A 16,880-nucleotide genomic window follows, 5' to 3' on the forward strand; every position below is an offset into this window, starting at 1 on the left:
ACAGGTTTCCCAGAGAGGTGGTAGATGTCCCATCCCTGGAAACCTTCAAGATCAGGCTGGACGGGGCTCTGAGCAACCTGGTCTAGTGTAAGGTGTCCCTGCACATGGCAGGAGCATTGGGCTAGATGACCTTTAAAGGTCCTGTCCAACCCAAACCATTCTATGGCTCACACTAACACGTCTTAAGAACAAAAAGTGTTGCTACAAACTTTCTACTGATTCAGCTGCTCAGAAAGGTCTGGATTTCTTCTCTATAATCTCATTCTACAGGGTTGAACTTTGTCACAAACGTATTCCTTACAGATCAACGTCTGTGTCCTAATGCTGGGTACAGAAATGCTAACGTGTCTTCTTCCAGAGCATGAAGCAGTTACCTAAACCATATCATTTGATCTCCTTGTGGGAACTGAATGTTGTGAGAACAGCAGGTGAAAATGCCAGTGAATGTTCTTGGATGAGCAGATAATATTCTATAAGCCTCTTGCTGGTGGTGTTACACCTGCAGTGTTTTTCCTGCATTAAAATTGCAAAGGATTAGAGCAGTGCAGAAAAAAAGAAAACCATCAAAAAATCCAAATCATAAACAAACTCAAAAAGTATTTCAGCCATGTGAATCCCACTGCCTACAAAGGCTACACCCTTAGTGAAAAAAAAACAAACAAACCAGAACATAAAGACTTTCTTCAAGGGAAGGCAGGGGATAGCTAAATGATGTGAGAAACTCTGCAGGCAAGATTTTAATTAACTTAGATTTTACTTTCCCCCCCACATATTATGCTGTATAGAAAGAGGGTATTTCAGTACTAAAGCAAAATGCTACAAATCTGCAAAATGCTCATTTTTTTTTCCAGTGCTGAGGATGAAATCTGCATTACACCGGTATGTTCACTTGTTTCGGGGCTGAAACGTTTATCAGCCTTCTATCACACAGTGGTGAAAAACTATGTTATATATTTCACAGCATTTATAAATAAAAATGATAAGGTCAGATAGTTAATAAACTGAAATGGGAAAAATTGGCCGTTAAACAAGTGAATTAACTCCACTACTGCTTAATAACACAAGTTAATTTCTCTGATTGATAGCAGTGCTGCTGCTTTGAAGCCTGAATTTAAAATACACTTAAAATAAAAAATCATCCCTTTCTACTAATTATTAGAAACTAGTATTACATTCATTCTTATGCAAATAACACATGCATATGTTCACTCAGATATGCTGAATTTTCTGATTGCAGAGATAGAGATGGATCATTTGAATCGACCAAGTAACAGAGAAATTACAATGTAAATAAGCTGTTATTCAGGCAATGCTGTCACCACTTCCTTTGGGCTTTTTTTCAGTATGTCTTATTTCAAGATGAATCTAACACCAAAACTGTTGTGTAATTACTACCATATGAATTTTGTTGATAAAGAGAAGTCTCGAATAAATATAGCTAATCATAGCTAGATTATTTATTCTCAGAGGTCAGTGAAAAAATAATAAAAAAATTAAGCAGAACAAGACATTTAGCACAGCTTTTTGCTTTCTTTCATTCTCACAGTAGCTTTACACTATATTTTTCAAAGATTTGGGGTGTAGCTGGCCAAATCCTTGTTGCTTGCCCAAAGTGAGCAACTGATTTATTAATCACTAACCTAAAAAGATTTCCTATTTCATTAGACAATGATTTACTTATTTTAACCTTTTAAGCACTTTGTCTGTAAGCTGATAAAGTATTAAAGATTTGGGAACATGATTTCATAAACAACTTGATATTATTTAGGAAGACATGGACTCTGAAAACCAAAACTATGCAGGTGTACTCGTTGTCTTGATCACAGTATCATCAAAACTGGGAGCAAGAATGAGTTAAGTCTTTCAAACAAAGGCAACTGAAGAAGCAAAAACTTCCAGACAAACTCCCCCAGAACCGTCTTCACAGGTCACCTTTGTTTTGTCTTACAACTGCAGTGGCTGCCACTATTGTCCCTCCTTGTCTGGTCTCATGTGGTAGGGTAACAGAGTCTCTTACCTCTGCACCTTCACTTTAGATATGATTTAAAATAAACTTCCAAGTGTGGCTACTATTTTATCCCTGGATTTTTTTGAGGTGTCCATCATCAAATCCTGTTCAGATCAATGTGAACAACAGAAAAGGCTGATGACCACATATCTTAATAGCAGGTTCTGAGATGCATGATAAGTCATAGATTATAGAAAGAAGATGCCTATCCTCTAAAATTTCCTAAACATACACAAAGTTTTAATTAATGTCTGCAAAAATTACAATAGAGGAGCAAGGGAAAAAACGACAATGATAAATCCTCTCTGTATTAGGATATACCTCACATGAGCTAGAGAAGGTCTCGACTTCCTCAAAATAGAAAAAAATAATTGTTCTTCCCACTTCTCGCAGGGTGCACCATTAAAACAATTTAAATAAATGAATGCTACCAAAAAAAGAGTGTAACAAACAGCCCCATTAGATAGCATCGCTGTTTGAAAAATGCTAGCTGTGGGTAAGCTGTATGTGGATCTTTGCATATACTGACGACTTTGTTCCTTGAAATTGATACTACAAACCAAATAAATTTTTTAACTGGGGAGGCAGACCTGAAAAGTATAGCTTATTTATCTTCTTGAAGCTTATTTGCTATTAGGAAGTGACTTTTGCATTGTTGCATTCTCGAATTTTGGTGGTCTTAGCAATAGCAATGGTTTAATCATAAATACAAGTAGTAGTTTAATAATGTTGCAATGCTTTAACATTTGGGAAAACAGACGTGTGTAACATGAGGGCTATTTTAAATGCAAAAAACCAGCATCATTGACATTTTAATTGTGAGCAACAAAAATTAACTGACACCTTAGAAAAGACTGATTTTAAATTTTGGTTTATTTTATTGCTTAAATATAGATTGCACAGTGTGTTCTTACATTTACTGAAACTGGTTCATTACGTACAGTACAGAATATATGACCATCAGAACAACAAACAAATTAGCCCTACTCTGATTTTGGACAACAGGCTATTTCTATTTTGAAATTAACATGGATTTAATTTACTTTCAAGTGACCCACTACCAAAAGCTGTAATTTTTCAAAATTACATAATGGGAGAGAGAACCCAAAGCAAAAGCTGGAATACATTTAAATAGCTGGATACCAATTTATAAACATTGTGACAGTACTCAGTGTGTTGCAGATAACAGAGGCCAGTATGCACATGGAGCTTTTAAGTTCTGCAACTTGTCTCAAGAACATAAAGAGATAAGTGAAACACAGCAGCTTTATACTGTACAACAGCATTCTTAATTCATTTGGTTTCATTCATTAGCTACATATAATAATAGCTACCAAAACAATACATTTTACAGTCACTCCTACCTCCCATCTGGCTACACAGGCCAGAGTGAACCAATTATCAACTTACAGACTCCCTGAATTTCCAGAAAGGAAGAAATTAAATATCACGTGAATACATGGAGTGTTACAAGCTCTTCATTCCCTGCACAATACCTGCACAACACCTGCATTTCCCAAACAAAGTTCATTTGAACATTGAAAACATGGTAACCTACCATTAGCATAAATAAAAAATACTTCATAAACAGAACTGAAAGTGAAATGCTGAATCTGGTTATTTTCACATGCAGCATTCATGCAACAGAATTCAATCACAGAAACAATCCTGTATTTACAGCACAGTCTTCATACTGCAAGAGTGCAAACAGAAGTACATTCTTTATTTCTTAGACTCCTCATTTTCTTTTTGTACAAAAGCACACAGTGTTATTCTTAAAAAATGACAAAGTGGATAAGTGTTTTACATTGTATCCCTAGGTTAGATTTACTATTTAAAAAATTACACTCTTTATATAGGCCAAAATTATGTCTATTATATCTTACCTTAAAAAAAACCAAAAAGTGAAAACTAAAAGCTAGAGTCTTATTTATTTGTAGACTGTGGTCTGATCAGGCTGATACGCTGCAGCAGTAAAAATCACAACGGAATGCTGTAGATAAGGGGCTGTTTCGTCATCCACTAACAGCTGTGATTGCACTGTTAAACTGAAAAGAAGGTCTCAATTACCTTTTGAGTTTTGTGAATGCTTTCTGAAAGTCTCAGCATGTTATCTCATAGGTTTAAGTAGCTGATATTTTTCTGATGTTATGTCATGACAAGCTGTTGAAAGCAGTCCAGTGGAATACTGTACTACATTTCAAAAAACTTAAAATCCTCTTTACAGTGGGTTTGCAAATGCTCAAAACAGTCAGCAAATTAGCTGGCCTGATAACCATTCCAATCTTAGAATTATGCAATCATAGATTAATTTAGGGTGGGACTTCTGAAGGTCATCTAAACCAAGCTCCTGCTCAAAGCAGGGCTAACTGAAGTTAGATGACTTTGTTGATGGCCTGATCACTGTTCAACCAAACTGCTGGCTAACTTGTATGTCTTACATTTATTATAGATATTTGAGATCATTTGTTCATGTTTGTGCTGCTTCAGTCAGATTCAGATAGAATAAGGGACTTCAAACTTATTATTCATGGCATCAACAAAAGCTGCTTTTTCTTTCTGCCTGCAGAATTCAGTGAGTCATAAAGACAGCCTTGACAATTACCATCATCAAAAGGTGATTTACTCTATCAGTTTTACTTTCTGTGCCTTTTAATAGTATACTCAGATACATAAACCTATGAAAGTTACCATATTCTTCTTATTTCTAGAAAAGTTTGAGAAATGAAATGAATGAACACAAAGATGCATCTCTAAAAATGCTTTTGCTTGACAACATATGTAATAAATGCTTGATCTTTAAATGGTTTCATCCAGTTTTCTTTCAATTTCTAAAATATCATTAAAAAGCTGTAATAAACTACAGAGAAATACCTCATAGAATATATCTGTAATTTCCATATTTATGATTTAAAATGCCCTCACTTTATTTTCTGCTATACTAAATATATCTCTCATGTATTTATACTAAAGCAGACAGTAAAATACTACTGCATTTTCAAAAGTACAGTCTGTAAACCATACACCTTAAGACATGAAAAATATTGCACAATTCAGTGCTTCAGGAGGAGATTCATCCTCTCTTATGCAAAGCAGTTAACTTTTAGCAAAAAACACAGGACATATACTGGGCATACCCATCTAAAAAGCATGTTATGTGATGCATCAAAAAAAATACTTAACAAGTGTCCATTAATTAATTTACTTTACTTGAACACATGTAAGGTATTGTTTTTTTCCATATATTTCAAAACAAATAAGTTGACCAACTATGACAGCATGAACAAAAGGGAGCTAAGGTAGTGCTCCACTGGCTACATTTAACAAGATGAAGCAAGCCAAAGCGTTCTATTTAGATATATAATTGAGGTGGATAGGATAAAAAAACAAACAAACAAAAAAATAAGAAGGAAGCTTTAACGGTTTTTCAGTTACAATGTTTCAAATTAAAGGAATTTACAGAAATACAAATTCCTAAAGTAACTGAAATATTCACTTATATGGCAAAACAAGGTTTAGATCTGACTTTTATGAGTACTTAAATATGAAAAAGAAACATGATATATGAAAAACCTAACTTCAAATATATTACAGAAGAAAACAACTCAAAACAGTCTCATGAGTTTGGCTAGAGAAATCTGTATTTGGCTCATGTCCATCATTGTTTTAAAGTTAGTTTAGATGAAATATACAATAAAATTTGAAAACTCATCTTGTTCTTTCTACTGTACGCTACGCTAAATAATGTCCAGCAGACTTCAGAAGACACTTAATACACACAAAGATCTGGAAACTTCATCTCATAGACTGGAACAGACTGGTAATGAGCATGTCCAGCAGTAATGGTCATCGTTCCTGAGGGGCTAGGTGGAGGACTGTGTGAGAAGAACAATCAGTATATATCATTAGCAATTATATGGATTGCTTTCTTTTTTATAATTTTTTATATTAATAGATGAAAAACAAGAGTAAACTACTTCCCCCCCCCAACTATCAGTATTTTATTCTATTCCTAATAAAATAATGAAATTATCATGCCTTGTTTTTTGTACTCTGGTCTAAAACATCAACTTCACTGATGTTAGAAAACTATGAAAATGCATGTTATTACTAACAAATATTATTTATACTACACAATGGATGTGCACAACTGTAATAATGGCATGTACTAATTTGGGTGTTTCAATATTTAATTTCATTCTTCATCAGATACAGCAATGGGAAAACAACAGCATTGTTCAATACTACTGATATACATAGAAATATTATAAGAATATGACATGTTTTCTGGATATTGTCCACTATCTAAAAAGATTCAAAATAATAACAAGAAAATTAAAGTGACTGTTTTAGAGAAGACTACTCTTTTTCAGTGCACCAGTTGTGGCTGGTATGGGTAAATTTCCTTACAGTACCTTGTATGGGGCTATGTTTTGGATTTGTACCCAAACCAGTGTTGGTAACACAGGGATGTTTTAGCCATTGCTGAGCAGTGCTTACACAGCATCAAGGCCTTTCTGCTTCTCATGCTGCCCTGCCAGTGCGTGTAGGCTGGGGGTGGGCAAGAAGCTGAGAGGGGACACAGCTGGGCCAACTGACCCCAGCTGACCAAAGGGATATTCCACACCATATGACATCATGCTCAGCAGTAACAGGTTTCAGGGAAGAATGAGGAAGGGGAGGATTATTGGAGTTATGGCGTTTGTCTTCCCAAGTAACTGTTGTGCATGATGGCGCCCTGCTTTCCTGGAAGTGGCTAAACACCTGCCTGATGATGCGAAGCAGTGAATGAATTTCCTATTTTGCTTTGCTCATGTGCACAGCTTTTGTTTTACCTATTAAACTGTTCCTATTTCAACCCTGGGGTTTTCTAACTTTTACCCTTCCAATTCTCTTCCCCATCCCACAGAGGGGGAGTAAGCAGCTGTGTGGGGCTGAAATGCCTACCAGGGTTAAACCACAACATTCAGTTAATTGTTTTCTGCCTATTATACGTGTTTGGGAACACTATGACATGACCATCTGAAAGTAGTCATAATTGCTTTATAACCCATTTTTCATTCATCATATTCTTGCATAAAACCTTACCGAATGGTGAGCTCCAGTATCTGTGCAAGTCTATCATGAAGCAAGTTTGCCTAAGAAAAATAAATTAAAATTGAATTATTAACTACTATATATTGAACTAATCTAAAATGAATGTGCCAGGCGGTACTTGGTGAGTGTGTTCCATGTCACCACATGGCAAATCTAGGCAGCAGTTCCTGTCTCAATTTCTTTTCTCATTGCTGCAAGGATTCTGAGCCTCGAAGAAGCATTGAGATTGAGTGAGACCGTCTTGGAGTACAAGGAATTACACAGCAAATTTTGCTATTGCAGATAGGAGTTCAACAAAGCTGAAATACACTTAGTTATTTGAAATCTATAATGGGGTAACTACTGCTCCAGTTATCCCAGGATGAAATAGAAATGGATAGTGAATCTTAACTTCAAAGACAGCAAGGAAAACATTAAGAGTGTATGAGATTTCTATTCCTATTCAAATGGTCTAGGAGCAATCAAAAGCACCATTTAAACAACTGATATGTCCAAACGTTGATATTACGGGAGACAATAACGGAAGACAAAGAACTGAATTTCTGTAGAAGTACCAGCAGCAGTGACATGATAACATAAATCACCTTTAGCCAGCTCATTCTCATTAATACTTATACTAATATCTTCAATGCTGTATAATATTTTTCAGAGACTCACTTTGGTTTCACATTGTGCTGCGATTTCTTCAAATGGTGCTTTTTGGAACTTTTCAATCACAAGGCGCCTTTTTTCTTTTTCCTGTTCTTCAAGTCCATTGTTATCTTAAAAAAATATTAAAAAATAAAGACAAATGTAATCTTTGCCTATCAAGAATAAGTGATATAAACCTTCAAATGTGCACTGCAAAAGAAAACAAGCGCTGTATTTGAATTGATGTAACCATACACAAGAGAGCTTTCATCTGTCATGGCTTCTAAATCACAGTGCAGATACTATTTTAGGGAGCTGGTTTGAGGACCCCAGTTTTGCCCCTTTCTTGCTATGTGCTTTAATTATGAGTACATACGGGCTTGTTTTTGCTTTATTATCTGGCTCAAGACTGCACTTCTCACTCACTAAACACAACTTCTGCCTCAAGAGAAAAGAAGGGATATCCTCCCTCCCAGTATCAGGCAGACAGGTGGCCAGAATTTTCTATCAGAATCTGGAAAACTGTGTTCAACCTCCCTAGGCTGAGTGAACCTACAACCAACTGGAACTTTCCAGCATTTAGTGAATTTAAGTACCTAAGTCATTAGGCAGGTTTGGAAAACTGCCAGATTGAATTATTGTCTTAAATGTCAGTGTCTATTCTTTAGCTATGTCTAATCCACATTTTGGATGGTATTTTGGGGGACTGGACAGCATTAATTAGTAATTATTTATATTGATATGAAATAAGGAAATAGGATAATTTTGAGTTCTGACAGCTGGGTCACTTGTCAGAAAAAGATTATTTTAAAAAAAGGAGTGTTTATGACGTCCATGATGTGTACCTTACAATCTATTTTCTGAATGCACTAAAGACCTGAAAATCTTAATACATAAGAAATATTTAAGTTGCTTTATAAATAATCACTCAATGGAATTTGAAAATCTCACATAATTTATTGTTTGTCCTACAAGGGCAAATTTAATAGATGACAGGCACTTCCAGATGCTTTTCATTCAGACACATTAGCTTCAGAAAATGAATTCACTAAAATTATCGAGGTATCATTTCAGAAATAAGGAAATAACTAACAGGTTTTATTACCTGAAGAGAAACAAATGTAATATTTTAATTATGTTATTCTGGCCACACCTTATTCTCTAGTAATTCCACAGTAGTCTAGAACTATGCCGCATAAACATAATTGTAATAAATCTTACCGATTGCTTTCTTCAAAGCTTCAAAGGTGATTTCTTCAGTATTATCTACCTAAACACAAAGAAACAAAACCCCTTCAATCTCACATATAACATATAAACTTCTAAAAATAAGGAATTTTAAATACAGAAGGGCAAAATGGCCACAGAGCTTTTCTGCCTCACAAGTTTCTAATAGCTTTATCTGGAGTTTCTATGACAGCTGACAAATCATTAATTCATGTTTTAAAGACACTACAGTTAGTGAGGAAATTGTTAACAAATGAGATCAAAGAAAACTTTCCAAATTCTAGTCAAGATGCGCTATGGCAACATTACTTTGGAAAAGGACTTGAATTTTGAAGAACAATCCTTTGGGTCAGGAATATGCTGTGGTGTTTCTATACTGTTAAGCCTCCGTACTGACGCTTAGACAGCTGTTGTGAATCACAGCAACTGGTCCTGAGACTAGATGAGTTTTCAGCAATCTGCTACTAAAGTAAGAGATGGTAGAGGAGGATACAGTGAAAAACGGTTATTGCTTTAGGCCATCCTCATACCAGTATGGGCTCCAAATAATTTGGTGCTTATGTCGTAAACATTGGAGCTAGAGTGCTCTTCATAACAAGCTGTGTCTGATGCACTTAGAAAAATTGTTCATTTAGTAATGTGAATACCCATTTGCTGTTGCAGATGTACTGCATTAGGAATTGCTTGGGGCTGCAAAATTACCAAAGATGCATGAATGTTTCTCTGAAGAGCTCCAGCTCATGGATCTTTGTGTTCCAGTTCTTTATAGATCTAGAATTTCTGTATCACTAAGCATATTTACAGTGAAACCACTGTGATAGTATAAGGGGAGAACGCTTAGATGGCAGAACAGTGTTCACCTGAATGTAACATGGTTTCTTGGCTTGGACTGCCTTACTTTAAACCTTCAAAACTACATGTAAACAGGCAGCACTTTTATCTTTAGAGACTAATTGTTTAGGATGGTCTAATATGATTTAAGATAAAAAGATCTGCAAGGTAGCAAAAAGTTTATTTCACCCAATTAAGAAGAGACTGAATTCTTGCAAATTTTTAATTCATTGACTTGGCCTACTGTACATGGAAAAGCCAGAAGTAGCTGTTTCCTTTTTACATCAGTAATTTCAGAAGATGGAGCTGTAAATGATACTTTTCTAACAACTTTTACTACATTAGCATTGTATTCTCTACCTCTGAATATATAAAGGATTAATAAATAAACATCAAAACACCCCTTATGTCAAATATTTGTGGTTATAGCTAGAGATTAACAGCACGCAGGTTTTTAAATAATCACCTTTTATATGATTCATATTTGGTAAATATTACTTGTTTATGGAAGCCTTACAGATTTCTAATTAATATCCACAGTATTTGCTGATACTAGCCAGCATTATACTTGGATTTGGTTATTAATATTACAGAAGCACTAGCAGCTTTTACGAGTGCTTTCATCTTAAAAATGAAGATAACTATGGAATAAACCATCTTCCTGAACAGAATTCACTAACACATGTACCACAACAAGAAGCTTTGATTGAGCTGACAAAAAAATTGTGTTTGTATGGAATACAACAATAGGTATTTTAAGGATAAAGAGTCTTCTACCTCAGTGACATGATTAACCTATCACAAGAGCATAATACTGGAGCCTCACCATGACCTAAATGTTCATTCTGGTCTATCTACCAGTTTTCCAGTTGTTCATGATATAGGTCAAGAAGCAGTCAGCAAACTGGAAAATATTGGTCTTCCTTTTGCATTGTAAACAAACACTGTCAAGCAACAAAAGGAGGAAAGCTTTGTTTCATTTGTTTCTGATTAATACAAGTCTTGTTTTTAAGTGAGCCAAACAGTAATTCATTATCTAAAGCACAGTACCACATTAAACTGAGAACCCATACAAAGATTTCGATTTATCTACAACTGCTATAGCCTCTTCAAAAAATGTCTATATATCAATGCTTAACATAACATCAGCATCGTCATTTGATATCTGAAATGGAAACTTCTCCCCATTAATTCTACTTTCAAAAGATATGTTCAATCACATATAATCACATATAATACATGATTTTAAAAAGGATACTAATGCCAAACACGCCCATTCCTATTAGAAGCATTTACTTTCTTTAGAAAGCTAAAGATTATCACAATCTGGTTTATTTTTCAAACACTTTTTTTTCTTTCTCCTAAACTTTTATCTAGTTTATCTGTATACTTGACAAGGCACAATAGCAAGAAATGAACACAAAATATCTGAGTTATCATCAGGAGAAAGCAGTAAGAAATAACGATGCAAAACATAAATCATTTCTGTCAATGTTCTAAAATGAAGCTTGCTCCTTTGTAATAGGTTAACACTGCATTTTTAACTACATCCAGCTTGCCTCTCTCCACACATTCTGTTTCATGTCCCTAGCTGGTTTGTGCTTGAAGATGCTAAAGGCAGGATTTATTTGCAGGTACAAGCACCTCAATTTCAACAGCTAATCTCCATTGCAACCAGCAGAAATCTGGTTAATAAAAAAATCAGCAGAACCTTGGAAAAGATTCAGTAGAAATAGAAATTTATTTTAAGAAATACTTCACATGAAGTGTCAAAAGATGTGGGGTAATTTTAATTATAATGCAGTCTTCCTAAGGGATAATTAGCATCAGCTCCTGTACCCTACATATGAACTTTTTGTTGCTACCTTACCATCCTTCTTGTGACGTTAAAGCTCTGAGTGCTAAACTCTTCTGGAAGGGCAAAGTGTACGTAGCCTGCCTAGTCTTTACCCACCCCCTCAAAGACAGCAGGTCTCCCACTAGTCTTATATCTGTCAGCCCCATGTTGATGAACAAGACTCAGATACTTCAAAAGATGCAGGGATACAGATGCAGGAATTTATTTGATCCCTCAAAATTCAAAGAAAATATTTTACAACATTTACTAAAATATTAGTTGTTCAGAATATATATGTATTGCTAACTCCCTATTCTGCAGTAACTTTACTATTTGTAAAAACTGCAGCGACAAAATACATTTTTATAGAGCAAGATCAGTATCAGTGTCTTTGACAACTCATTTACACAAACACAGAAGTTAAAAACCCATCAAACCCCCAAAGCATTTAACACTGATAGAACAATTAGACTTTCTGGGAAAGCTTCATTCACATTCCCCCCCCAAAGATGCTGATTTAAAATATCCTGTGATTTTCATACCTTATCATCTGTGTTGTTGCCAGGCAGAATATCCACCTGAATAGATACTGTGTCCACAATGCTCTTCCTCCTGGAGAGTCTGTCCTCATCTAGAATTAAAACAGCTCATCTTACTTTCCGTATAACAGTTGAAAAATGATCAAATCTCTACACATTGGATGCAGATTTGTTTCTATATGCTTATTTAACCCAAGATCATCTATTTTATCATTTGGATTGTGGAGAAAAATGATCAGTTATTGTTCTAAATTATTAAATATGAAGGAAAGTAACCTTTTCTTTGTCTCTTCCCCCTCTCATCCCAGACTTTGCCAAATTTCCCTTAAAAGATCAGAATTTTAAAAGATCTCATTCAAATGTATAATAAATAACATAGCACATAATGATATATTGCTGCAAACTAATTTACAAAAGCTCAAACTTTTTTTTTTGTTGTGAAACTGAAATATTAAGATCTTGATTTGAAGGTACTCTGAAACAGAAAAGGACTTGTTGGAAGACAATTCATTGACTGGAGAACTAAAGATTTCTGAATGGAAATGAACAACAATCCTTCCTTGCTACAAGTATCATATTCAATGAGTCTAAAAATGTACTCGGTGAAAAAAAATTCTCACCATTTTTCTAAGTTCCTACAAACATTTTAGCAAGTCCAGCTGGCCTAAAAAGTTGTCAGAATAAGACCAACTGTGATGATACTAAAAGAAGCATAACGATTTCATTAGCGCATTAGCAGATTATGATCAAATGATCCATCAGTTGGTGGATTTTCCTTTTGTAACTGCATTCCTGAGAAAATACACCAATAATCTTTTCTCGTACTTGACAATATATTAACATAAAGATTTCAAAAAAAACCCCAGCAAAAATACATTTCCAGATGTGTCATGGGCATCCTCTGACAAATGGAGACTTGAGTGACCTGACTTTCATGTCTCATTTACAAAACCATGAATTGCGACACTGTATTTTAGATTTTAGCCAAGATCAAGTCATTTGGATCTGGTCATTATTATTTGATGACTTGCAGTGCACATAGTCAGAAGCACCTACAGGCACTTGATACTAAGATAAGGAGAATGACTGCAAAACTCTTCCCCCACAAGGTAATTTATTCTGGTTCTTCTTTAAACCTTTGTTTAAACCACTTCTAGCAAAGTGCTTTGGCAGTGTAAATATTGAGCATGAACAGAATTCATTCCAGCAGAGCTGAACATACTCAGGTTTTAAAAATCAAGAAAGAACTTTCAGAAGGCATACAAATGAAATGCCATTTTAAGATCAAGAGGCAGTGAAAGAATAAGATTAGTGAAAACCACCAGAATTCTAGCTATCTTTGCCAGGGACCCTGAGCATTTGAAGTGGCATTTTAAAGGATTTATTTGATTTTTAATCTCTGATGGCTCACTGTTACGTGACCCAATACATACAGAGTCTGAGGAAAACACCTTAGCCCTCAAGGGTAAACACAAGACAAAACTATATCTTTGCTGCCATCTTGCTGCTCTCTCTATAATTGTCATGCAAATACCGTAAGATACATTTCTGGGACTTCTCTGGATAGGGTTCATTTTTGTAATGGATGCCTCACTATACTTGCCTAATAAAAATGTCCATTCATTTCCAATTTTAACATATTAATTGGGTAAAAGATTGTGAAAATTGCAATTTTTTCCTGTTATATGGTATACAGCTCGTCTCCACACACGCGAAAGAGCCCAGAGGCACAAGGGCAGTGGTGGAGCCCCAACACCCACTGCCTTGGCCCCTGCCAGGGCTGTCCCAGGAGCCAGCCAGGAGTGGCACCCACCCCATGGGGCAATGGGCGCAGCTCTCTGGGTCACCTCACTGGCTGAGGTGGGATCAGTGACTGGGGTATGGGACACTGTGTAATACAGGGTAACAGCATCTTGGGATTGCACCAGGATTAGAATGGGATGTTTAGGAGGGAAGGAAGCAAGGGTGGGGAAAAGAAGAATTGAGAGGGTTTGAGAAGGAGGAAGCAAGGAAAAAAGAGGAATAAGGGGATAAAGGCAACAGTCCCATGTAAACTAGCTGCTGATCAGTATGTGCATCTGGTCATGCCTGAGCCTCATCAGTGCACCCCGTCCCATCTTCTGAGCAAATCCCATTTCTCTTTTCCTGGGTGAGGGACTCTATTCTTTGCACAAGTGTGTGCAGGGCAGTCTGAACACAGCAAATAGAGACAGAGCACAGGTCAGAAGGCCGGTGTGTCTGCAGGGAGTGAAGGTGCACAGCGTCAGTGCGTGATCACAAGGGAGTATCAAGCTGGACCAGCAGGTGAGTAGGTCAAGTGGCCTGGGAGCCAGGGGGTGTCCCTGTGTGCCTGGCACTCTGTGTGTCTCTTGAGGGGCGGGCACCTGGAGGGACCAGGAGGCCCAGGCCAACTGTCAGAGAGACCATGGAGCCTGGGGGGTTGACTGAGACCCACATGTACACACGCATGTGCATTGCTGTGCACAAGGGGGATCTGGACCAGCGGCTGTCGGCCTTGGGGACTCACATGCTCAGATGCCAGTGACTGGGGAGACTGGGAACCAGGAGGCAGCTGGTGAGTAGACAGTGTATAAGCCCAGCTATTGGTGGGATGCACACAGAACGTAAGCACGTATACATGTCCTGCTAGTTAGTGGACCTTTATCCTCAACAGCCAAAGAGTAAGATGAATCAGCATTCTGTGAACAGCTGAGAGCTTTTCCCAACCTTCTACCAAGTTCTTGTAATGTCACTCAAAGACATAATTAATACTATCACAAAAATTATACCTATAGCCCTACTACCTGCTCAGGAAAAGAAAACAGGAAGGTACCGTATTGTAGAGTTCCAAATCAAGAGTAAACACAAAGGCAAACCTTGTGGCAGCTAACATTGCTACAGGTATATGAAGGAGATAAAAAAAAAAGTGGAAGGAAATACTAGGTACACTAAGTACAACACAATATCTGGCCTAAAGTTCTAAAGGCCTTCTAAAAGCATTTTTTTGTGCACATCATATACAGACACACCACAGCTAGCAGAAGAGCAGGCTGACCTACAACTCATTTTTACCTTTTGACTTGTGTCTGCATTTATAAGGTTTTTTGCCTGATGGAAATAGAGCTAAATATAACCAAAAAAAATTATAGAGGAAAAAAAAGATTAAATGTACAATTAAATTATCAGCTTCCCCCCTCCCTCAAATAAGGAAGAGAACAAGGTACAAAAAGTTGCAAATATGAATGTCTTTCAAACTGATAAGTACCACCAAAACCTGGAAAGAGAGAGGATGATGATCTTTTAAGTCATTATTAAGTATTACATCACTGATACTCAGAAATACTAGAAATATTTAGGATAAAAATCTTCATTGGCTTTCTGGGTTCAATCATAACTTTCACAAGAATATACAAAAAATGAATCAATATTTTACTAAAATTAATGATATATTTTGAAACGCTAAATACTAGCTTTGTAATATAATTGCAGAAATGGAGTATTTAATTGAAATAAAAAAAGAAAAGTTTCAGAATGCCAAATCATAATTGCTTTGGTCCTGATTTAGTTAAATGAAACCTTGGAAGCTCAATATCCCCCAGGATTAGAGATTAATGATCCTAATGAGATATGGTAACAGACATTGAACCAATTTTGGTTACTGCTCTTTACAAAAAGTTTACAAAAAAGTGTCCAAACCCCATCTGATTCACATACGCTAAGATTAAGCATTAAATATGGCCATTTCTCATCACCTGAAGAGGCAGATAAACTCACTTAACCTTGATGTCAGAACTTATGTATCTTACTATGTAGGAATGCATTTTTATCAAAGCATTCAAGAAAACTCTAGCAAGGCCATTTGGGTACAAATACATCTCAATTTCTAGAAGAGGCTTAACATAAATTTCAAACCAGGCTATCTTTCTTATTTCATTCTCATTCACCCGAAAACAGTAAAAATTTGAAAACCTAACATTTGCTTACTTGCTACCTGCCTCTTCTGCCAATATTAAAATATAATGGTAACTGGTTTTTTGGATGCTAGAAGAAGTAATCTGTTAAGTATAGCAACTTTTTCATTTTTAGAAGATGAAACAGCAACAGAAAACAGACATTTCAGCTATGTCAGAATATATCACTGGTTTGCCTGCTAGCACTTGGGACAAAACCACACCTGCTGTTTTGGAGAACTCATTCCCTCCCATAGCAGCTATCCAAAAAATCTTATTCAAGAGCAGGCACCAATGTCTCTGAATCATATTGCAAATGTGACAGATCTGGCATTCGCTGTCCATATGTACTGTTTCTTTCTATCCATGAGCTATGAAACACAGAAATCCCATTTTCCTGCTACGTACTTGTATTTTGCAAAAAGGTCATGCTTCACACTGGGATGTCCCATAGTCTATTACAATAGCAACCAGTTATATACAGCCCCAAAACACACATAGTTAACAAAGTTAATACAGAAAACCAGTAATAATCACTACGATCTTCTTAGGTATTCTTCTGAAAGCAAAGAATTCATTAAAAAGAGTTGAAGTGGGCTCAAGAACTTTGTGCCCCACCATCTGAATTTAAAACTCTTCAAGGGACACAAAGTTGAAACTTCATAAGAATAATACAGTAGGTAATGAGAAAAAAAACCCCCATCATGAGAAAACAAACTTATACAAAGATTAAGTTTTGTTGCCAAGTAGTCTCATTACAT

General features: G+C 36.1%; 1 protein-coding gene across 9 annotated transcripts in view; it reads right to left on the bottom strand.

Annotated features, from left to right (window-relative positions):
* Nucleotides 1–2,869: 2,869 nt before the first annotated feature.
* Nucleotides 2,870–16,880, bottom strand: part of EFR3A (EFR3 homolog A) — a 93,927-nt gene continuing 79,916 nt past the window's right edge. For 7 of the 9 annotated variants that reach the window (XM_074898420.1, XM_074898419.1, XM_074898417.1 and 4 more), the window contains 6 exons: nt 15,242–15,292; nt 12,173–12,261; nt 8,957–9,005; nt 7,763–7,866; nt 7,097–7,146; nt 2,870–5,883 (listed from right to left, as the gene is read on the bottom strand). In XM_074898420.1, the coding sequence (XP_074754521.1) occupies nt 5,778–5,883; nt 7,097–7,146; nt 7,763–7,866; nt 8,957–9,005; nt 12,173–12,261; nt 15,242–15,292 (449 nt within the window). In that variant the 3' untranslated portion in view covers nt 2,870–5,777. The remainder of the gene's footprint in view (nt 5,884–7,096; nt 7,147–7,762; nt 7,867–8,956; nt 9,006–12,172; nt 12,262–15,241; nt 15,293–16,880) is intronic. The other 2 variants (XM_074898416.1, XM_074898418.1) reach the window with 2 other exon arrangements.

The sequence above is a fragment of the Athene noctua genome, chromosome 2 (genome assembly GCF_965140245.1).
Source record: "Athene noctua chromosome 2, bAthNoc1.hap1.1, whole genome shotgun sequence".
Classification (NCBI taxonomy): domain Eukaryota; kingdom Metazoa; phylum Chordata; class Aves; order Strigiformes; family Strigidae; genus Athene; species Athene noctua.